Source organism: Cyrtonyx montezumae, unplaced genomic scaffold (genome assembly GCF_038088225.1).
Source record: "Cyrtonyx montezumae isolate F1298 unplaced genomic scaffold, pur_monq_1.0 scaffold_0, whole genome shotgun sequence".
NCBI lineage: Eukaryota > Metazoa > Chordata > Aves > Galliformes > Odontophoridae > Cyrtonyx > Cyrtonyx montezumae.
The window spans coordinates 44498186-44521693 of NW_027071824.1; the positions used below are offsets into that span (position 1 = coordinate 44498186).

The window sequence follows — 23508 nt, forward strand, 5'->3', positions numbered from 1 at the left end:
TGAAGACAAAAGCAATTTAAAAGCTTAATAGTTAGTCTAGGAATCAGAACTTTCACGGCTAGGATTTTTTTTTTTGTCTGGTATATTATTTAATACTGCTGATGAACAACAAATGTACTCTCCAGCACTTTTTATGTACAGTTGAACAAATGGTCTTAAAAATACAGTTTTGCTAAAGTATTTTACCATTAGCAGTAGTGTGTGTCACATAATTCAGGCTGAATCACAGCAGCATCCGGAGGGCACACGTTAACCTTACACTGTACAAGTAAGTACAAATCAGTCAAGCAGCTCTTCCTACCCAACTTGCTTTGTAATTAAATGATCCATTTACTGAAATGGTTGCCTTTTCAGGTGTCAGATGCCTTAGTTGGCTTGCAAAATACTCTTGGCACTTTGCAGCAGTGCTATGTTGGAGAACATTTTTTTTAATAACTACAATAATGAGCAAGAAAGGACTGTTCTGTTTTGTCACAGTGTAAAATAATTAAGATGATGCAGAATGATAGAAATAGAAGCCATTGCTGCAAATAGAACTAATATAAGTTATACCAACAATTAGCTGGGCTTCAGTGAAAACCAAACATCCCCCAGATATTAGAAAAACATGAAATCACAGCAGTTATTTTTAAAGCATCCAATACGATGAATGTTTGGCAGCTCGACTGGTGGCTAGTGGCTTGCGGCATCACGTCGGGCTGCCATGAGACAGGCCTCGGATATGAAACGACCGCAACAACACCACTCCAAATGCTGGGCTGCTGCAGCAAAATTATGATAAAAAATGACACATGTGGGTGCCAAAAAGGAAAAAGTATAAGGAAAGGTTGAACTGTGCCCTAGTATGAAAACATCCTTCTTAACCAACTCTGTGACTTCATGGAGTGGCATGAAGCAAGTCAAGCAGTTTGCTGTCAAAATGAGCTATCAGCTCCCCACAAACACACACTGCTGGTGACTGAATTCAAGTGAAACTATGTACAGGAGTGCGTCCTGGGGCAGAGTAATGGACCAAGGTATCAACTTGTATTCTGTAGACCAAGAGAAATCTTCATCATTTTAGGAACTGAAGAAAAATTATTGCAGCTACATGAGGTCCCAGCACCAAAGGAAACTTACATGCATTCCAGTAGAGAAAAAAAATAAAGCAAACAGAAATAAGCAATAAGAAAAAAGAAGTAACAGGTATACTTTCAATATCTAGTCACTTTGTATTTGTCTGTTTCTGAAGACACACTAGCAGCACCACAGGTCTGTACTTACTGGGGAAAGCTATCAGTTTGAGGGTAGATGAAGTCACTAGCAGGCAGCTCCTTTCAGAAATATTTTCTATCTTCTAGCATCGTGAATTTGAAAGTAATAACATCAACATTTTCAAATCCAGGGCCTCAAGTGAGATAATTAATCCCTTGCATAATTCCCAAATACATGACCTGAATTTCAATATGACAGTAGAAGATGCAAATGATTGGCTATCTGAAAATGCAGCTGTTTATGTAGGAGTCTAATCAAAGAGTAGTTGCTTCACTCCTAGAGCCAAACATAAAAGTTTTGGCTCTGTCAGCTACAGGCTTCAGTTTCTTCAGCTGCAAAGGAGAAATGATACCTATCTCTTAGGAGTGTTGAGGTGTTTAATTCATGGATGTTTACAATATGTTCTCAAGTTTGGCTGAAATTTCTGGCTTCTTACTTTGCACACACAAACCTTCATGTGTAACTGTTCTTGGCATCATGTTCAGCCTTGCTTTATAAGGGATTCTCTCATATACATTAGTTTGTTACGAAAACAACTACTGAGTCATGGGTGCAAGCGTGGTAACCATTTATTCTAACCAATCATATGACATTTCCAAGTATAGATTTCAAAGTCAGATTGAGTCAAGTTGGGAAGTCAGTTCTTTTAACTTTCTGATTTCTGTTCGGTGACTGAAGAGATTAGATTATTGGAAAACATGCTATTAGTGGTGGCTTGAGGCCAAAGGGTCTGCTTTGCATCCGGCAAGGGGTGCTGTACTTGAAGTAAACGAAGGGAAAGAGATGGTTAAGTTACTCCAGCAAGGAATGTTCCCTTTGGGAATTGTCCACAGCAAATTAGAACTGTGGTTGGTGAGGAAAGAGCAGCAGGGAGAAGAAAAATAACAAAAAAGGTCAGAAATTTCAGGGAAATAAAATGCCCTTTTTTTCTATATACTGAGCACCAAGTTAACAATGTTTAATGTTTGTTGATCCACTCTATGCTACTTTCTGCATAACCAGACCCAACTTCATGAATATCTAAACAATTACCATGGAAGCCCTTGCTTAAATTCCTCCCCATTCCAAAAAGCACATCAGTGTATGGTACCTTCACATATATGACCCAGGCCCCTTGACTTCTATTAGACTTAAATACTTGATTAAAATTAAGGACACATCCTTGAATAGAGGCTCTAGTGCTTGTAGTCAAGACATATCTTCCTGAAGTAGGCAAAAGCATGACTCTTAACACACTAACCTAAACACTGAAAATAATGCCTTGAACTTCTCATCCCTTAAATGATGCAAAGACTAAATCATTCTTCATTTTTTTCTATATTTTTAGATTTCATTGTAAAGCACAAAAAGCTTCAAGTGTTTGCAACAAGATTATGTTTTCAGTGTGCTTCAGAGGAAAAAAAAACATTACTCTTTTTTCCTCTATTTAGAAGACTCTTTTTTTAAAAAGATCTCCTTCCAAATTCCACAGAGAGAAGCATGGTTATGTGAATTCAAAATGCTTATGAGAACAGTGTGGTATTAATTTATTAACTCTTTAAAATGAATAGGGTTTTTTTGTTTTTAAATCATGGTCATAATATGTGGGAGTAAGATTCCTCCAGTGCCTAGAGATAGCAGCCCTGTTTCTTTGCTGCAGGAGACTCTCAATAAAGTTGATAATTTTGGTGCTTTTTTAATATAAAGTTTTTCAAATTTGAGATCACCTATTTATTTTATCAAGAAACTCCTCAACTATATTCTGGTAGGAATAAAATCAGATTTATTTGATTTCAGTAAGTATCAACTGGTGCTCTGGAAAGACAGACTCAAAGCCTATTCCCTAAAGTGTCCTTTTCAGCTTGAATCCACTGTTTACTCTGTAATATTTGCCATACCAACATCATATGTAACACTCCATATGGAAACAACAAAGGTATTCTCACAGAAAATTGGAAAGAGATGTTCAAAAGGAAGCCAAAGAAAAATAAGGTCATATGATCGGGGAAAATTATTATAGTATTTTTCACTGATGTGAAAATGAGAAAAATAAAATTATCACAAACCATATTGTGATTTCAACCATCCTTTAAAAGCCCTGTGAATGTGATATAACCTAATCTCAACAGTAGCAGTAGCAGTAATGCTCCAAATACATGTGCAAGTCTGTAGGACTTATCCTGAGGTCCTCAAGGCAATCAAGTAACATCCAGCTCCATGATGTGAGAGTGATTAGGAATGATTTTATCTTGACCCTCCTTCACTGAAGCAACACTTCAAGCAGCACGTTTGGAAAAAAAAAAAAAAAAGGAATACACTGTCTGCCTGATAACTAACATAACCATTCATAACTGATCAAATATGGGAAACCTCTAGAGCTGTTGGGCTCTTACCAAAACTCAACATGATTGCTGTTGGCCTCATTTCGCTTTATATTACATGAAAGAGATGTGACCATCCCAATGCCCAGAATGAAGCAAGAGTTCAGTACTGGGCGTTCAGAAGAGCTAGTGAATTCCTTCACTGCTGTTTTGCCCCTCTGAAGATCTCCAAGCTTTGAAGTATCTTGATGGTACATAATGTCTGAGAGCTGCTGGAGGCAGAGTACAGCCATTAGGCAATTTGCATTGGGATATCTGCTCTTAGCCCACAGCTTTGTGGCATTCACTTATATCAGGAACATAGTTTTTGGTCACAACACAGGAAAAATGCTTTGGTAAACCCAATCCTTCTCCAATTCTTTCTTCTATTGCAACTTTATAAGCAAGGAACAGCTCTCTGAAAGTTTAATACCTAAGGAGTTATACTGGCATAAAACAGACACGAGAACAGATACATTAAAGCCTCAGACAGGCCTGCTTTAGAGACAAAAAAAGAAAAAGTACAATAACGTTTGTATCTAGATCAGTGAAGTGTTTTCTACAAAACCAACCTCTCCTGGAGCAAACCCTCGAACAGCACCTTTCTCTAGGTGGAAAAAAAAGCCTGTAATTAGGAGCTGCCTCTAAAATATCTGATGCTATAAAACCATTTGCTATTGTAAGTAAGATACAGCAGATCAGTGGTTGGAAATAAGAATCAGTGAGTCTCGATCATGTAATCCGAGCCAAGTTCAGAACACCTTCATAGTTAATAACTGCAGTGGCCTCAGGGGAGGCCATATGATCTTGGTCAGATGTGTGCCTCAAATAAGAGGCCAGACATCTTTCTGAAAGTATGCTGTAGCTCAGCCATAAATTATTTTGCCTGAGAAAGGAACCATTGATCAGGTCCTAGTGATTTTGCTAGGCAGGCAGTCATGTTACCCTCTCCCAGCAGGCCCTCTAATCCTAAAACTCCTAGCATCCCTCAGGTAACACAGTCCGCAAGGCACTGCAGATGGTGCAAGTGACAGAACTGTGGTGGTGCTCTCAGATGTGTACTTCTCTCCATCTGAGGAGCACTTTTGGGCAGTCAGAGCCCTGAGTGGGGGCTGCATACTCTGAGGGCTCAGCAGTGTGTTAGCATTTTGTCTTCAGACGGTATCAGCAATATCATCGTTTTTTTACTCACAGTATTATGCTCATCAATCTGATTTTGATGACATAGAACAAAGAGTGAAATAATTGTGGATAAAAGCAAATTAAAATGTCATATTTTTAATATAGAGTGATGATCCAATATTTTCTTTGTGATTTGAGAACTACTTGCTTCACAGGAGTTTTCAGAAATAAAATAAACTCCAGTTTCCTTAAAACAAACTCCACATTGTTGTCTTATGAACAAAATTGGATTTTTATGTCTCATAAGGTTTCAATGTAGCATATCTGCTGGATGAAGCATCAGTGTAAGCAAACAGATGGTAGGAAACTTGTTGATTTTACCACAATATATTTGTGCAGGACAGAGAAGGGGAGAAATCAAGGAAGTATCCTTTTAATTTCACATAATCTTAGCCGCTTGTCTAATGTAGTTTAACATACATATGAAATTACTGACAAAACAAAAGAAAATTAACAGTACCTTTTCGTTTTTCAAAATCTAAACATTTATTTAAAATTCTTCAACAGTATGGTCTCTTCCTCAGTTTGTTTATTCTTTGCATCTGAGAAATTTAAGAAAGGACTGATGAATTAGTATTTTAAAGGGGATATAAAAATGGAATGTTGTTTCATGTGTAACTGGAATGAAACGATGGAATACTCCTCCTTGCTCAAAAAGCAGAAGAAATAACAAGCCAAGTTATTCACTGCTCCTGTCTTGTCTGAACTACAGCATTTATTTCACTTGGCTTCTTCAAACTAGAGTTTCTGAGATGCGTTTTAGGTGTTGTCTTATATAAAATCTGGAGAAACTGTTGCCTTAAAAAGCATATCCACTCAGTGAACATGGCTCATAGTAAAACGAGAAAAACGAACTTTACTATTATAGTTTCTTTTTGCACTTCTTTTTCATTCCCAGCAAACTGGGCTCCTGTTCTGGAAATATAAAGCTGGACACCTCAGCTCTCACTAGTTGCAGAGTAGTTATTCACATTTGAGCTAAGTGTCTGTAATGCCCTCCTACTCTCAGTCATGTGTTTCACACTCATATTGCATGTGCTTATGATATGATCAACCATATGATAATTGGAGCAAATTTTGAGAATCACTTTCATCATGGTCATAACACTGTAAGATAAGTAGGAATGGCATCACAGTCAAAAGGGAGATGATATACCAACAATTCCCCTGAAGAGATGGAGAATTAAAATGTCTGCTGCACTTGAACATTTAAGCACAATACTCAGGTGTTCTCCATTACAGGAACTAGGAGTTTTGGAGGTTCAGTTCCCTTTCAACTGTTTTTTATTTTATTTTATTTTATTTTATTTTATTTTATTTTATTTTATTTTATTTTATTTTATTTTATTTTATTTATTTATTTTCATTTCTGCAAGGTCTCTACCCAATTTTGAAAACCGAAGTGCCTGCACTTAGGGACCTACATAGGGATTCACCTTCCCTTTTTCTAGGCAATCAGCATTCCAGTCTCCTCAAGTGTCTTTCTGGTTCTTTTTAACACTTCTGTAGGTGGACAGTCCCCTGGGCTTGCACCATGCCTTGTAGTCACTGAACATTTCTAGGTGTCATTCCATCTGAATTATCTTAAACCTCTACCTATGGATGAAATTGTGCAGGAAGTGCTATTTTATGTCCAATTACTAGCTTGGCCGTTGATATTTATGTTTCAGTGCATGCAGCCAAAGGAATTGATCAAATTCTTTATTTATTTGGGTCAAATATAAACATCAACAAAGACCTGCCAAATTATCCAATGGTTATCCAACTGTTCCTTGATTACCAAAACAAACAAAAGAGGAATGACCTTCGGGACTCCAGCAAGAATTGTAAGTGATCCTTGTGTCTTAAAATGAGATCATTACTGCTGACTAGAATTAGAAAATAATTTCTCTGCCTCCTTTATGGTTTTCATAAACTGATGGCCTACTCAATGGTCTACTGAAAAACTTTCAGAAGGATAAATATGAAAAATGGACTGATATTTGTGTGGGGTTTTTTGTATTATCAAAAGGAGAATGTTAACAGAACTGCTGGCACTAGTGAAGATGATTGTGATACTAAGCACAACTCTTAAATTAATTTGACTATGCTATTAAAAATGTTGCTTTCTGTAATGTTAAAAAAAGATTCTTGACCATCTTGATTCTACAGTATCAACACATGTCAGAAAATAAGCTATTTCTCCAGATAGAAATTCAAAAATTGGCCTTAATTTCAGATTCACAGTTGCTTAGGCGAGTTCAGTGTAGAACAACTCAATTTGCTTTCAGCTATCCAAGCCCACTCCTTACTTATGTACCTCTTCCTTGAAGAGACCATCTAGTCTGCCATTCCACAGCTTTTTCAGAGCATAAGCTTCGGTTCTGTCTATTGTCCTGAAGCTCCGTATGCACACATGGAAGTATAGAAGCTGTTCCCCCTTACTCCCTACCTGACATTCATCGTCCTTGCCACTGTCAAGAAACACTAAACAATACCCTTGTTCTCCACTCCTAATGGCTCTAGGGAAGGAAGTGTCAGCATCTGGAAACCTATACACATGACCAGATAGAGCAAGGACCAAATATGGCTTTTTGTCTGCTGCTTTTGGACATGTTTGACGTCCAGTGATAGTGAAAGGTCAGAACTCCCTCCAAGACCAATTCTGTAGCAGTCATTCTCTGAGAGATGACTACTGATTTCAGGTAAATGCCAGAGATGGTCTTGCCATCTTGGAAAAATGCACTGCATCTACTGGAGTCAGGTGCAACTCCACCTGTGCTTCAAGTTATCTTATACTTGTGAACCTATACTAAAATACACTGCTTATTTTGATCTGGGTACTAGTCAACCACGCAGAGGAAAAGCCAGAGCAAGTATCACCTTCATCTGTCTAGACACCATTCCAATATCCGAACCAGTGAGGAGGATGTTAAATACATCTTTTGACACGTTCCTTTCTATTTAACTTTCTGAGGCTTACTTCAGGTCAATGCAAACATTGTACAATTCCTTTTCACTATGTAGGCAACCTGCAGGATACGTCTTTAAGAAGTTTCACCATTTTCCCTGCTGTGATGTTGAAGCCTGTGACTCCACAAGCCACATCACAAGGTGATGGGAACATCCAATGAGCCAGCATGCTCTTGCTCAGCAGTTCTCACCTAACTCACCAGTCACCCAGCTTGCTTTTACTCACTTCTTCAGTAAAGTTCTAAACTTGCATACTGAAAATGATGACTCAAAGTCTGAAAATTCAGATGTGACTATGAAACTTAAGATGAAATGATGAATAACACAAATTACTCCAAGAGAAAATCTAGACATTTTCATTTAGAGAGAGAGGAAACTGAAAGGAGGCTACCAACTTCAAAAGTTAGATATAATGCCAAAAGGGCTATCTTACATACCAGATATTTCTGAGTATCAGATATTACCACACTAGGAAAGCATCACAAGTGGCCTGGATAAGCTGCAGGCCTTTTTTCTTGCAGAACCCAACAAAGACAACACGACACTGGAGTCAAACTCTGTAATCCATTTTTGTCCCTTCTATCTTCAAACCAGCACACACTTCTCAATGCAAACTGCCTATATCTATATATATATGAGGAAAAAGAGTAACAGTAACACCAACCTTTCTTGGAACACAAAATCTTGCAGTGCTATGCACTTCATAGGCATATGCCTTCTGTTCACTGTGTTTTAGTATATCATGTATTTTTATCAGCAAAAATAAATTGGCTAGGCTCTAGATGCACTATGCATCTTTAGTAAGTAAGCTGTAAATATGGCCCTTTTAATTCTCAAATCTGAAACCACTGGAAAGTGACTTCTGTCAGCATTACTTTTTAATTATCTTGTAATCAGCCCAGAAACACCATTATCTGCTGCCAGTATCACACTGCACAGTGAACACTTCAGACATTGTACAATCAGAGGAATTTTAAAGTGTAATGAAAGTGACATATTCCACCACAGCAGTGCTCATCTTTTCCCCTTTATCATGTGATAATATTGCAAAGACTGTTCTTGATGAAAGTAGGCTTGGGAGGGAGAGGGCTTGGAGTTGTGTATTTTCGTCAGTGGCGGTGGTGGGGGTGTTTTGTTGTGTATCTTTTGTTTTGAGGGGGGCAGAAAACAGAAAGACAAAGAAGTCCAAACTAGGACTTTGAGTACTTTTGCAGCCTGATACAGATCAGTTAAAATACATCAGTTAGGACACTTTCTTAGCAAACTTTGCCCATTGCTGTCCTGAAGATTTGTGAGCATGGTACACACATTACAGAATGCTGTCTCTGAACTGGTTATTTATAATGATAACACACTGACGCTCAAATTACACTGTGTTCTGCCTGCTGACTTCTGTCTTGTCCTTCCCTACAAGTAACCCAGAGGTAGGATGTTCACATAAGTTTGTAAAGTGCCTATTGCTGCAAACAATAATAAGAGCTATCAATTAGGAGCAGTTACTTACACTTTGTTTAATCTCTAACGGATTCTTCTAAATATTTACAGTAGAAGAGTTGTCAGACCAAATGCTGGAAATTACTGGCATCTTCCCAGGAGCCAGAAAGGAAAGAGAAAAGAAACCCGCTCACTGTGTTCTTCTGTGGGGTTTTAACAGTCAGGATCTGCCTTCTGTAACATGGTTGCCCTCAGCACAGATGCCTCCACCTCAGGATGTAAGAGGCACACACCGGCCTCAGGAACCACAGCTGTTCATGTGAAGGAGGTGTGAAGGAGGGACAAGAGTACTGGGCAGCAGGGAGAACGTGTGGCCCCAGGGGAAGAAACAATGTTCCAGACAAGTGCTTGGTGCATGGGGCCCTGGCAGCAGGAAGAGGGGATGTCAGCTGCACTGGTGCCATGCCCGGTAGAGGGGGACCAAAGGCAAGAGGCACTTGTGCAGCTTTTTATCTCTGTCAAACAGCAGATCACAGAAAGGCTCAGAGGGTTGCTGTCTTACTTTGGAAAAAATTCCACTGATTTTAAAATGAGAGCTCTGCCTGAATCTGTAAATTTGTCCAGATACAGAAGTTTTCTGTAGTATTTGCCATTGTAAGGCCCTGCCCTGATTTAGAGATGTGTGTGTGTGTGTGTGTGTGTGTGTGTGTGTGTGTGTGTGTGTGCGCGCGCGCGTATGTGAATGTGTGTGTGTATGAATGCAAGTGCGAGAGGGAGAGAAATCTCACTGCCTAAAGCTGTTCTGCCAAAATAAACTTTGGAGCATTTTATAAATTAACTCTGCTCTGTGTGTTTATTTTTCTTGTAGAGATTTTAAAAGGAGACTGTTCAACTCATCTTGTTAGGGGCAGCATATTTTTTTTTTAAAGAGAAAAATAAGTTCCTACTCTGCACTGGAAAGTATTTGCTATTTTCAGCTAAAAGTATTATTTCCTTCTGACCTGGCATATTAGATAAGATTTATATTTCTGACCTGACATTAGGTAGTTAAGATTTATTCTTTTATATTAACTTTACTGAGCTTGCAAGCTATTCATTTACAGCACAGGGAATATATTTATGGCAGATACAAAGTAAGTTCACTACAAAGTAGTAAAGTATGTTATTAGGAGTGTCCCGTAGACTGATGAAAATTGTGAGTACCCTTGCAGCTGGCTCCCTTCTGGCTCTTTTTTCCTTCTTTGTTATTTCAACTTTAAAATTTAAATTTGAAGTCAGTTTCAATGGTGAATAACTTAAAAGAGTCCAGATGATTCTAATATATCCACATATATATATGTATGCATATGCTGTGATTGAGGGGTGCAGGGAAAGGGATAACAAGTGACTTGAATTCTCTCTGCGTTCTGCTGGCAATGACCCAGGCGTAAGGAACATTGGACCTCGCTCTCCTGCCAGTATAAATCAGGAGTAACTCTACTGAGGTATGAAACTGGTGTGTGAGTGAGAACTGAATCAGATCTACAGCTCTCCTATATCCAAAGGTGTGGGCACAAGCAATCTGTTAATTTCCAGTTTACTTAAAGAGGAGAACCGCAGACTATGATGGAAATCTGGAAGCACTTCAAGCCTCTGTAGACAGAATACTGGAAAGTAAAAGGCCTCCTACTGAAATCAGTGATAAAACCTGCCATTAACTTCAATAAGAGCAGAATCGGGCCCTAAAAATGGCTGGAAGCCAAAGAACTGGATGGCTCATGAAGTAGGTAATAGGAGATTATGACTTTCACCAATAAATCACCGATGCAAACCTGGCTGCACTTGGTTTAGACTCAAAATTGCTTTCATCTGATGTTTGTTTGAAACTGTCCATGTTGTAAAACCTTCAAGAAGAACTGGCAGTCATGATAGCTGTCTCAGCAAGAGGCCGACGGCTGGATGGGGTGTGGTATCTCTTCCATTCCCACGTCATCAGAGGGAGTCCATCTTAAGGAGAAGCAAGAAGCACTGGCCCGCCCATATAGAGAACAGTGCTTGGGTTCTGTCATTAACCAGAGGTTTTCTGTTTCAGAAACTGTCAGACTAACTCTGTAAATTCGCTTAGACTGAGTGTACTGGGGGAGGGGATTACTGTTCCATAGCAAGCCAAGAGGAGGAGATATTTCCATTTGTAGACATTATTCAACTGCTGTCACAAGAGAGAACAGAGATGTGCAGAGCTTTGAGGAATTCAATGTGTCGAAGAAAGGGCTTGGCATACAGAAAGTTAGGACGATCAGGCATTATGAAAGCTGGGAATTGCTTATAGACTGCAACACATTGCAGTTTGGCTGTTAAACTCCACTGCCAATCCATTCTGCAGCTGTGAAGGAGAATTTTCTAAGAGTCCTGCTAAACTGAGACCAGTTATTCCGGTATCTGAGCATTTAGCAGCACTCTCTGACAAAGTTTTGGGGAAACATTATAGAGAATATTAAGGGGAGGATCTTCCTTTCCCCTTCCCTAAAGTATTTTTGTAACTGGTGAACTTTTTCTGCTGGTCTCTGAAGGTTCCTGCCCTGCTTCTTGGAGAGCAGTAGACAAACTGGGTGAACGTTTTGGTACTTGTGCTTGATCAAACAGTTCCATCTATGTTTGATGTCAACTGGAAATTCACAAATTTCCAACAGGACCTTTCATGCTTTTGCATTTGATAGCCCTCAGGGCTATGTATTTCATTTCAGCACACAAATTTTTCCAGCTCACTTTTTACTTCTCTACCAGGCCATGTTTGACAGTTGCCCCAAGGATTCACATCTTCGTGTACACGCAGAGATTCATAGCTTATTTTTACAACGTGGCTTTGTAAATCAAAGAAGTCATTCACTACTTTTTTTTTTTTTTTCCCTCACTGCTAGCATCAATATCATCATACCATGGGTCAGTGACATTTGTTCCCTTTTCACCATTGTTCCTCAAGACCCTGTACTCAGAAGCACAAGTTGCAATAAACTGGCTTGACATCAAAAGGGAATGGTGAAGGGGAAACTTGCTTATAGCTACTAACAGGGAGCGTGTGCATGGGAATACTGCAGGAGTGTTCCCACTCTTTTAGCTCTCCACTGTCCATGCTAGCCTGGTGTGGTGGTTGTTTTCATTCTGCAAATTACTTCAGTCACTACTTTCAGAAATAGTAACCAAGTTCATAGATATAGGAAGAGGAGGAAGTGGGAAGCTTGGCAATTGTAGCTGAGGAGATAACAGAGATGGAGAAAGCTCATGAGCACTGGACAAAGTGAAAAAGTACAGCATGGAGAAAACAGTGAAAGGATTCCTCCCACACTTCTAAATGGCAAATCACAGCTGTACTTTGACAAAAAAGGGTGGAGTAGCCTTACGAACTTTACCAGAACCTCACGAAGAGGAGTGCAGATTGCATTGCTGCTCCTTCCTTTGCTGGGTGAGAACAAAAATCCCCTATCATATATGTGTGTGTGTGTGTATATATATATATATATATTCTCTTTTTTAATAGCCTGTATAAGCATCTAGGCTGTAGTCTGACAATAGGCAAATTTGATATTGGCAGTGCTTTTTGAGCTATTTGCTTCTTGACAATAGTTGCAATTAGTAACGCAATCAATCCCTTAATCTTTATGAGATGTTTATGCTGCTTAAACCAACTCCCAGTAAAAACAAGGCCAGGACTCTAACTGAAAACCCTATGTTAGTTGGCCACGTGCCTTATAATCACAGCACTTCTCTAATAAAAGGCACAAAAATTATTAGTCCCTGATGTTCCCTCAGCACATACACAAACACATATATACATGGACATCCCCAAATAATGTTAGCAGCAGATCTGCTCAGTTGCTACAGAGAACACGAACACCCTGACCCAGCACCACCAATCTCCCCTGCCCAGGGTCCATCTCAAGAAACATTGTTTTTCTCCTCACTGACTAAAATTCCCAACCAGGTCATAGATGCCTTATGAGAAGCCAGAGAGCTTTGACCTGTATACAACAAAAAAGGAAGGCTCTGTTTAAATTTCTGCTGTAGTTTTAAGCACACCGGGATAAATAAAAAGAGGCTCCTCTACCAAATTTCCAATGCAATTATTTTTGTTTTAATTAAGTGTTTGATTTAAATGATTCTGTTCTCTGTGACCAAACAGAACATGAAAAGAGTAGAAGACAAGTTTTCAGACAGACCATAACTATGCTTTTTTGTACCTGGGGTGACTGACCTTTTTAATTATATTTTAAAATAATGTCAAAGTGAAAATATTTTAAGACCGTGTCAAGACCTTTAATTCTTGCTTGTATCTAGGCAGTTTGTATGCAAATATTTATGTAAAATGTGTGTGTAGATAAAAATATGAATGTATTGCAGAGAAGGGGAAAAGAGTTGGCTAAATGTATGAGCATGTATAAATACATTTTCAATCAAAATTATGAATTTTGCTAACATTTTGCAAACAGTTTTAAACACCGTTCTGCTTTTTTGATAGGTAGGTAAGGTTGGTTTTTTTTGTTTGTTTGTCTGTTTTTTTGTTTTGACATTTCTGTCAAGTGCTATGTATGCTAATGGTTGAAAAGATCTTTTTAGCAGATCATTGGCAGTGTTAAAGATTTTTCCAGCTCAAGGATGACAGCTGTAGGCCTGTGTGATTTTGGGAAATAAAATGCATAAAACAGAGAATTAGGAGCCAGTGACCATGAGATGGAAGATTCTTCTGAATAAGCTCTCTTATATACGATACTGCAATTTCTGTGGCTGATCTATTTTGGATGAGATATGTCCAAGCTCTCTGCATTCCCCAGATGAAAAATGCAGGCCCTTTTTGATGCTCACAACAGTAACCACAGGCAGTTGGGAAACCAGGATGAAAGGTTCAACCAGGAAGTTCCATAGATGAATAACTGACTTTTCAACAAGTTATGCAAGGCTTCAGAGAGGATTATGGATTGACTTTTGTAATGCTCAGTGGTCTTTTAGTGGTAGTAATGGTTTGTAACCTACTTTTTTTACATAATCAATGAATCTGTGAAATGCAAGAGAAGACAATTCATTTTATTAATCTATTTTATGTGGACTCAGCTGTTATTTACAATGAGGAAGAAGTGGACTTTTCCTGCTATCTGAGAAATTGTGTTACGTCAGAAAGAGATGAACAGCAGCCTGTTCCCATCTTGGAGGGGTACAGTTCTCATTTACTTTTGTGGAGAGCTAGATCCCAGCAAACAGGAACAAGACCAACATCCCATCCTTTTGTAAAGCTTGGGGAGACTTGTATTCATCAGCATCCAGCCGCAGCCCATAGATAAATTGCAAAGAAAAGCCTATGTGAAATCTCTTCCATAATTATTATGTTCGTGAAGTGATCAGGCCCACTTGGACCTTTAAGAGACCACATAACTAAAACATACTTCACCATTTGTCACATTACTTCTCAAAATACATTTTCTTCAGAGCTATGTAACAGGAATGTAACAGCTTACTTGTCCTAAGATATATATTTGAAAGAAGATGTTTTTTTAAAGCATGATTAACATCTAAGTGAGTTACTGAGAATAAAGCACGTGGTATCCATTTGTGGAAGAAAATCAGCATTCTCAAATCATATGAATTTCGTAGGTTGTTGGCAGAAATAAATGATACCAACAGAGAAATAAAAATATTTTTCTCCACAATCTGTCCAGGGGAATTTGTTTTTATATTTAACTGCTACTCAGAATAACTTCCGTCTTTTCTTAGAAAATAATATATGACCTCATAAGCCATGTGGATGTCCTCTAGCTGATATTAACTTACACCTGAACCTTACTGATAAATTCTTACAGTGCTGAAGTTTTCCCTCAACAGATACATCAAATAGCACATTTAAGATGTTTTAGTCCTAAAAGCCGGGCCTTGGGCTTAGAAATGCCTGTCCAGGATGCAGCACAAGTTACAAAATTCTGTGCTCTCATACAGAATTCCGAATTCAGTTTTAATACGCACTCAATTCTGAAATTCATTAACCGTTCAATTCTTCATAAAGCAGAAACCTAAACCACAAATGTGTTATCTCGTTCTGGGCCACAAAATTGAACATACTTATTTTCAAAATACCAGACTGTGTAATTTATTTATCTTTCCTGCTTTTACAGTCCTGTCTTCCACATTTTATGACATCTGTGGATGCTATGACCAGTGCAAGAAGGTCTTAGCTGATTATTTTTGTGTTTTACTAAAACTTTCTGTAATCTTCATCCATCTCCATGGATTTACTAAATATAAACACTTAACGTCCTCTGACTCCCATGTCAAATAAATATTTCTTGGTCCCAGTTGGTTCTATTTTGAGGGAATAATTCTTCATTCAGCAGTGTAACGTAAAGCAAAATAAAAACGCCAGCCTCCTATTCAGTGGCGTGCACACACACACACACACACAAAAAAAAAGGTGTAGTGAAATTAATTATGAACATTCTAGGAAACAAGGTTATGAAACACTTGCCGACACTGGTATTTGTAATCTTCATGAATAAGCAATCCAATAATGCAGGGCAAGTGTGTGTGGGAGGCAAGCTCTGAAGAAACTGGCTGTTTTCCTCTCTCTGACCAGTTGAGCTGTTATGAATAAAAAATGTTGTTGGTAAAGGAACCTGTAATAAATCCTGTTGGGAGTATTACATGTGCTGATAACATATATAAACTTTGTAAACATATTAAAGTGTCAGGTTTTAGTGGCTCTGGTTCTTGCCGATGTTTGTAAATGTTAACAAGAAATGCAATAGAAATCTTGTTCCACCAGCTGGTTGCTCCTGTGTTTCAGGTTCACAGGAACCTTCTCTCCTTCCCTCCTCCAAGGAATATTGTTCCTCGCTTCACAGGAAAGATGAGGGAAAGACAGTAAAACCTTACCTGTTCTGTAACTTCCCACCAAAACACTGTCACCAGGGAAGCTGCTTCCTGGTGAGTTATTTGGAGAGAAGCAGGGCAGATGAGCTGGTGATCAGTAAGGGATTTATGCCGTTTAGAATATCACTGCTTTGTGCAGCGATGCCCTCAGCCTGTGTCAGTAGTGCCAGCAGCTCTGAGCAAGGCATCCAAGTTACCTTTCAGCACATGGAAAGCATAGGGGGGCTCGAAAAGGAGGTAACAGAAAAGACCACACTGAGCAAGGAATTCTTAGCTGGGGCCAGGAACTGCCTCAGATCTTGGCTATCTGTGGTGTCTGGTTCCCTGGAACTGGTACCCAGCCCTGCAAGCCTACACGTTCTTTAACAGTGTGAAGGAGGCCTCGCTCTTTTCTTTGAAACACAGGAAGGAGCAGTATTGTTACCCTTAACATATCCAAAAACTTAGCAGCAAAAGTATTCACCTGGAGTTGGAAAACAAGGTTATCTCACAAAGCTCTAGCGCAAGTTGATCTGCCCAAATAAACTGACGCTTATTTGTGGGTCATCTCAGGTGGTTTGGCTGCAGCCAGCAGCACAGGAGACAAAAGAGTCAGTGAGCTGTTTACAGGGATGCGTATGTGCATGACCGTACTCCCACATCTAGAAGCAATCACCAGCAGGATGAGTGAGACCCATGCTGTCTTCAGAAGAAATTTGTATCACTATTTTTATTATTTGGTATTATTTATTGCCTTTTTTACCTAGGGTTTCTTTGAGAGAAAATGTCAGAAGAGCACTGACCTCAGAAGTCTCCCATGTCAGATGAATGCTCCGTGTGGGCAAGCTGACGTCTCACACAGAAACAACAAACCACCTGAGAGCTGCCTGCTTCAAGGGTGAGGTGGCTTTCTAAGTAAGGGACTCAGGTGTTCCAGTCCTGCCCCAGACACACCTTAGGCATCTATATCCCACTCTTGGATCTGAGCCTTGTTGCTTCTCCCCCAGCACTTTAGAGGAAGCCACAGAAATCACACATCATTGCCATTCCAACACCCATCAATGAGCTCCTGTATTATTTTACAGTGTCCCAAAATCTGCTTTACCCTGTGGGAAACACCCAGCATCTGAAGTCCCACATCTCAAACTTTTCATGTTTCCACACAAAATGTGTCAGGACATAAAGCTGACACACGACAAGAAGCCTGAAAGAAGGATGTTTGTAGCAGCATGCTACTATAGCTCCACGTAGACCTGTGGTTCAGGGTTTTACTTTCACTTAAGAATATCACCATAAGCATCTCGTTAAGTTCTTCCCAGTAATGACTTTGCTGGGGGTAGTAAAAGTACTATGCAATGCGGGGAGCACGGTGCTACCCCAGCCAGAAGTTAGGGTTCCCCCCACACCCTTTACCCCTGCCTCCAACCCCTGCAGCTCAGTCCTTGTGCAAATGTTTTGCTGCTCCTTCTATTGAGTGGGAGCTATTTTTAATGACACAAGCAAATAATAACATTTTAAAGTGCATATTCTAGAGCTCATAATCTAGAAATCAAAACACAAAGATGTCTATTCCTCAACTATTCTATAGTCATGGTGCAATTGCTCTTTTTGTTCTTTAAGTAGCATTGCTCATTTCACTACTAACAGCAAAAATATGGCTAGAGCGACTGCTAATAAATCCTGTTGGATTTCATTATGACAAAGTGTCCAGTAAGTAATTGTTTTGCCATTGTCAGAAGCCCAGTTATTCAATAAATTAAAAAAAAAGAAGTTGTAGATCTTCTCTTTCTGAGAGCCAGAGCATGTTTTGCATGAACAGATACTGCGGCATTGTTTGTGGTAATAGCAGACAGATTTTTCTTTAAAAACATGTATGGTTTCAGCTGCCTCTTCTCATCTGATAAGATTGCTTTGTTCTGAATTATTTCGGTAAAAAAACTGGCAAAGCACTTTTGAATTGTTCAGAATCCAAAATTAGAAAAGAGACAAAAATATTATTTTTTATTAGTTTTACATTTCTTTCACCAGACTTTCGCAACTTTTAAATTAATTTCAAGAGCAAAAGGGACAATTTATTGTCGGGGAAAAAGGTTCTCAGGAACCCCCGTGGCTTTAACGGATGAGATTTCCCATTAGTCACTGCCTATAAATGATTGAATATGAAGTGATAGGCAGCTTACTAGTGTTAGTGGGTAAGAGCCATAGTCCAGCCAGCATGCTTGCTTTATTAACTGGAAGGGAAAATGAACAGGCTAAGCAACAGATAATGACTAAGTCCCATTTTTAAGTCCTAGCTCGATTTCTGTTAGTAGTTTCCATTGTCTTCAGGAAAAAAAAAAAAAAAAAAAAGAAAAAATGTACAAGAAGGAATGTACCAGGGATTTGCAAAGGCTTGATACACTGAAAACAAGCTTAAGAGAACAAATTCATCCCAGCATTAGCTGCACTGGCTTCAGTTGGCTCAATAAGTGAAAGTAGAAAAATAGCTGTCATTTCCATACACCTAAGAAAGAGGTTGCCTCCCCAGGCAGATGATATGTCCTCATTGTGAAAAGTACAGGGTATTGTGTTTTCCTGTGTAGGTATCTTACACATTTGGATAATGACATTTTGCAAATATTCTGGCACAGGAATCCTTCAAAACTCAAAATCTTTCCTGGGATCCTGCAGAAAAAAGAGCCCTCTGCGGCTCAGGGAAGTCCACGGAACCTTCTCCACTGAAAACTATGGAGGCAGGTTCAAGCTCTGAAGTCATCACACTAATAATAGCAATATTTTGTTCTGTCTGCAAAGAGAAACACGGCTTTATATATATCTGCTGATGCACCATCAATGGTTTTAAGAAGTTGCGGTGTTACGTGTATTTACAGTATAGCAGAACTTCTAAATAGACTAAGAAATGCCCTCATCAGCTGGAAGGAAAATAAATGAAAATTATCACCATTTCAGTTGTCAGGTATGAAATGGGAACTGGTCTGTAGCATTCTTTACTCTCGTATACTGACGCCCTTGGGATACACGCTGCTCCACCAGCAGCTGGTATGCTTCAAGCACGGGTCTACATGCACACAGTTATAAAAAAAACAACCCAAGCAAGCTACCCTATAATTCTTCTAATGCTTTCAGCAAGGGGTAGGGCTTTTTCACTATTTCATTATTTAAGATATCACTGCTATGAAAACTGTTCACAGTTTACGAAAGTACGATTAAACTGTTCCATGGCAGCTTTTGCTTTTAATGACTGTCCTAGGAATTTTACAGTATTTAAAAACAAACGGGCTCATCCACAGATGAGAAATATAGTTTCACTGCAAAAAAATACAATAAAAAATGTATGCACTTGTCACCAGTAAAGTATTTACTCTGACAGTTCAAAGATGCAGACATCATCAAAAATAAAATGTATCAGCGGCACGGAAACACACTGTATGAGAGTTAACAGCGAACAGTTTAATCCTGCCCAAGGACAGATTCAGCTCACTTGACGGCTACTGCGCACCTAACTTCTACCCTCAGTTATTACACTCAGACACTAAATGATTTCTTAAAAAAAAAAAAATCAGTAATAACACCTCTATCATGTTTAGAATATACTGTATTACCCTCTGTGCCGTGCCGACCCCAAGCACGCACGTTAAGTGCTAGAAATAAGCATACTGATGGTGAACTGCTACAAAAATAGATCCCAAAACACAATGTTATTTTAATTAGTAATGTAATTGCTCCTTCCTTTCTCGGGACAAAGGTGGGAGGCAATGCCAATGCTGGGCACCATGGGCCACCAGCAGTGTGCATCATGGCAGCTCTGCACCCGAACTGCAGCTCCATAAGTCACGCTGACAGCTGTACACCCAGATGTAGGACCGTGATAGGAGGCCAGGACTTTCTATCTGTCTGCTGTCACTTTGCTTACCCCGTTGATTCCCAAATTTAGCCCATGGCTTGTTCGTAGTCCATAGGGTCACAGCAACGCTCTGGAGGTCACTGACAGAGCCACATCAAACACTGCTCCATTTCCGGCAGTTAAAAGGTCAATGAGAAAGGTGCACAACTGAGCGTGGAGTGTGGAGGGCTGGCGGTGGTCTGCAGAGCCAAAACACTTTGCAACTATTGACTTAATCCTACTACTTGTCTAAGAAAACCACTCAGTGGCAGATAAACAGAATTTCCCATTTGTTGGTATGCTAGTCTCTACTTGCTGCATATTAATCTCTCTTGTAGGACCCCAACAAGCAACTCAATTTGTTAATCTTAAGTGCTCTTATCAGAATGAACACGTGCAACTCTTGGCTAATGGTATGTTTGCTTTTGAATTTTTATTGATCACGTCCACTGCATCTATTTATGGACACAACCCCCATCCACACCCCACTGTTGACTTCAGGACGAGTTCTATCTCTACTTCTACTCCATCAGCAACACATTTATGATTTGTCATGAGAAAGAAATTTTGGATACTCCAACTTGTAACTTAAGTGGGAGAACGCCGGGACTTTTCCCCAGTTAAGATTACTTTGTCTCTAGGCACAAAATAAGTAATGCTTCAGCACCAGGCCCTTCTGATGGGGGAAATTAAGAAAGAAATGTCAATTTACACGAGCTGAGTTTGGTGCAGCATATTCCAAATTAGTAAGTTCAAGCTTTGTTATTATTTTCTTTTAATATGTGGTGGCATACAAAATAATACATAGGATAGGGCCTTGGATATCTAACAAAGTGAAGGAACAGAGTGTCACTGGCTCATGGCTCGATGAAAATAGTTTGAACTGCATTGAAAATACATAGGCGGGATGGAAAACTGGAAGCACTTTCCAAGCAATGAATCTGGGATTTATGTTTAAAGGAGACTGACCAGAAAAAAAGAGACAGAGACGCAGATAAAGACTTCACGTAACAGACAAATTGGACAGGTGTCTTTTCTACCACACACTGTCACTTTTTCAAGTGGCAGCATCCACTAACAAAGATCCGCAGAATTTTATAGCTGAAACAATCAGTGCAAATAGCATCCCTAGCCTCTTTTATAAGAACTTCCATAAACACTCACGGTCTGGTTCTCGCTTCACACCCAATAAGCGGTAGCGACACCTCAGCATGTTTTACAGCCATCCTGATCTGAGGACCTCAACCACATCTCGGTGAGTCGTTCTGATGTGTATGGCCGTTCACTTACAAAGCCAAGGGGCAGCTTTTCATCCTATCTATAGCCGCGATTCTTTCCACCAACTGCTCAGCAGCGAGTTTAGCTTAACTTCCATCTTTTAAATAGAAAACTTTGAGCAAGTTCTCGGTACCTTCTCCACGTTGCAGGTGTTTTTTGTTTTGCTGTGGTTGTTTGGTTTTTTGTTTTGGTTTGGTTTTTTTGTTTGTTTGTTTGTTTTTTTTTTGCAACCAACAACTCCAGCTCTAGCTTCCGAAAATCACACAGCTCAACATGCGGGGCTAAGTCTCAGGTAGGACCGCATAAGCCGTGCCGTGCCGTGCCGAGCACCTGCCGCCGGCTGCCCGCCGCGGCTCAGGACAGCAGAGGTCGCCGCTGGCCCGGCTGTGGGCCCGGCACGGCGCGGTTCGCACAAGGTGCTCCCGGGTATGCACCGATGCGCGGCCCCGACGGCGGAAAACGGTGCGTGGAAATACCGCGGGGGGAAGAGGGAGCGCAGATTCCCGTCCCCCCCCGGGGGGGGGGGGGGGTCTATGTCCCTCCGCCGAGCTCCGTCGGGGAGACCCTCGAGCGGGGGGCCCGCGGCTACCAGGGCTTAAGGGAGCGAGCGGTTAGCGCGGGAGACCGCGGAGCCGTCCCGTACCAGGGGCAATATCCTAGTCCCGAGCGCAATATTCGAGCCCCGAGCGCAATATCCGAGTCCCGAGCGCTCGCTGCGCTGCCGCGGGGATGGGAGTGTGCTGTGGCCCCGGCCCCGCTCCGCTTCGGGGCACGCCGGGTGAATCGGACCCTGTGCGCAGAGCGGACAAAAGAGCCTTTCAAGCTCTACTCGTGCTCTACATCAGCCCCCGCGTCCTCTCCCTGAGGAAGTAATTCGATGTATGTTATTCGCTGATTAAACGCAGGCTACCGCGATTTATGGCATTTCCCCGCTATCCGCAGCTGTCAGGGGAAGGGAACCTAGGAGCGGTAGGTGTGCAAAAAAGTGCCTCTCTCCCCCGCGAGATCGGCGGCGGCCGCGACCCTCGGGTCCGGAGCGGAGCAATGCGAGGGCACGGCGCAACTGCTCTCGGAGCCCTGCGTGGGGCGACCTGTACCGGGGCTTCGCTCCGTTCGCTTCAGCTCCGTCCCGGAGCAGCCTCCCTCGTCCCCCACCTCCGGGAGCCGCAGCCATACCGCTCGAGGGCGGCTCCCGGAGCCCGGCTGCCCGCGGCGCGCATTGTGGCGGCCGGGTCGAGAGGGACGGCTGCATTCAGCCCACTCGGCATCACAAGGAGAGCGAGGCAGCGCTGCTGCCCCGGGGGCTGACCGGACGGCGACACCGCGGGAGACTCCGCTCGCTGTGAGGCGGCGATCCGTCCCGGCAGGTCCTGGCGCTGCGCATTGCGGCTTGCCCCGATCACCGCAATGGGATCGAGAGGGGGAAGACGAAGACTCTCGGGACATCGCGTCAGAAAGTTACCTGCACCGTATTCCCTCTCTGCCAAGCGCTAAGAAAACAAGGTTCCCCATTAGCAGACACTGGCACAGAGAGGAACATCCGCAGCTCATCCCGGAGCCGGCGCTGCTCGTGCCGTTGAGGAGGCAGGGGAAAGAGGAAAGAACCGAACCTCGCTCCGTCCCTCCGAACTCCGCGGAACGCGCGCAGGTCCGCTCGGCGCGGAGCTCGGGAACACCGCGGCAGCTCCCGGGCAGGTGGGCGGCACGGCGCGGGGAGCGGGGACACGGCAAAGCAAGAGAGCCCTTCGCACTTACTTCTTCCCTGTCGCCGTACCCTGGAGGCGTGCTGGCTGCCAATGTATTCCATAAAGTTCAAAGCGATAAAAAAACAAGAAATCAGTCGCAATTGCATAGTAACCCTTTGAGAGTTCTACTTCTCCTTTCCGTTCGTTTTTTTTCCTTTCCTTTCGAAAAAAAAACCGAGGCGGCGTGGGATGAGCACAGCGCCACAGATACCTGCGCCGATGTCCAAAGCCAGGCTTGGCTGAGCTGGTGGCCTTTTTTTGTTTTTGTTTTTTTTGCTTTTTTTTTTTTTTTGCTTTTGCTTTTTGCGCTTTTTTCCCCCTTTTCTTTCCGTTTTCCTTTTTTTTTTTTTTTTCTTTTTTTTTTTCCTTCTTCTTTTATTTATTTATTTATTTTCCTCGCCCCTCTTGCTCTTCCTATACCACTTCAGCTCCGCCCGCCCCGCTGCTACCTGCGGCGGACCTCAGAGGGCACTCAGCAGCCGAGAGGAGCCGTGCAGCCGCCGCCGGGGTCCATGCCGGCAGCATGGTGGGGGGGTGCCGGTGGGCGTGCGGCAGAGCGGCCGTGCGTGCGGCG

At 41.4% G+C, this 23508-nt stretch overlaps 1 protein-coding gene across 1 annotated transcript in view; it reads right to left on the reverse strand.

Moving 5' to 3' along the window:
- RSPO3 (R-spondin 3) overlaps positions 1–23241 on the reverse strand; it is a 62461-nt gene extending 39220 nt beyond the window's left edge. Inside the window, exon 1 of the mRNA XM_065734053.1 lies at positions 22945–23241. Within this exon, the coding sequence (XP_065590125.1) occupies positions 22945–23041 (97 nt within the window). The 5' untranslated portion in view covers positions 23042–23241. The remainder of the gene's footprint in view (positions 1–22944) is intronic.
- Positions 23242–23508: the final 267 nt, after the last annotated feature.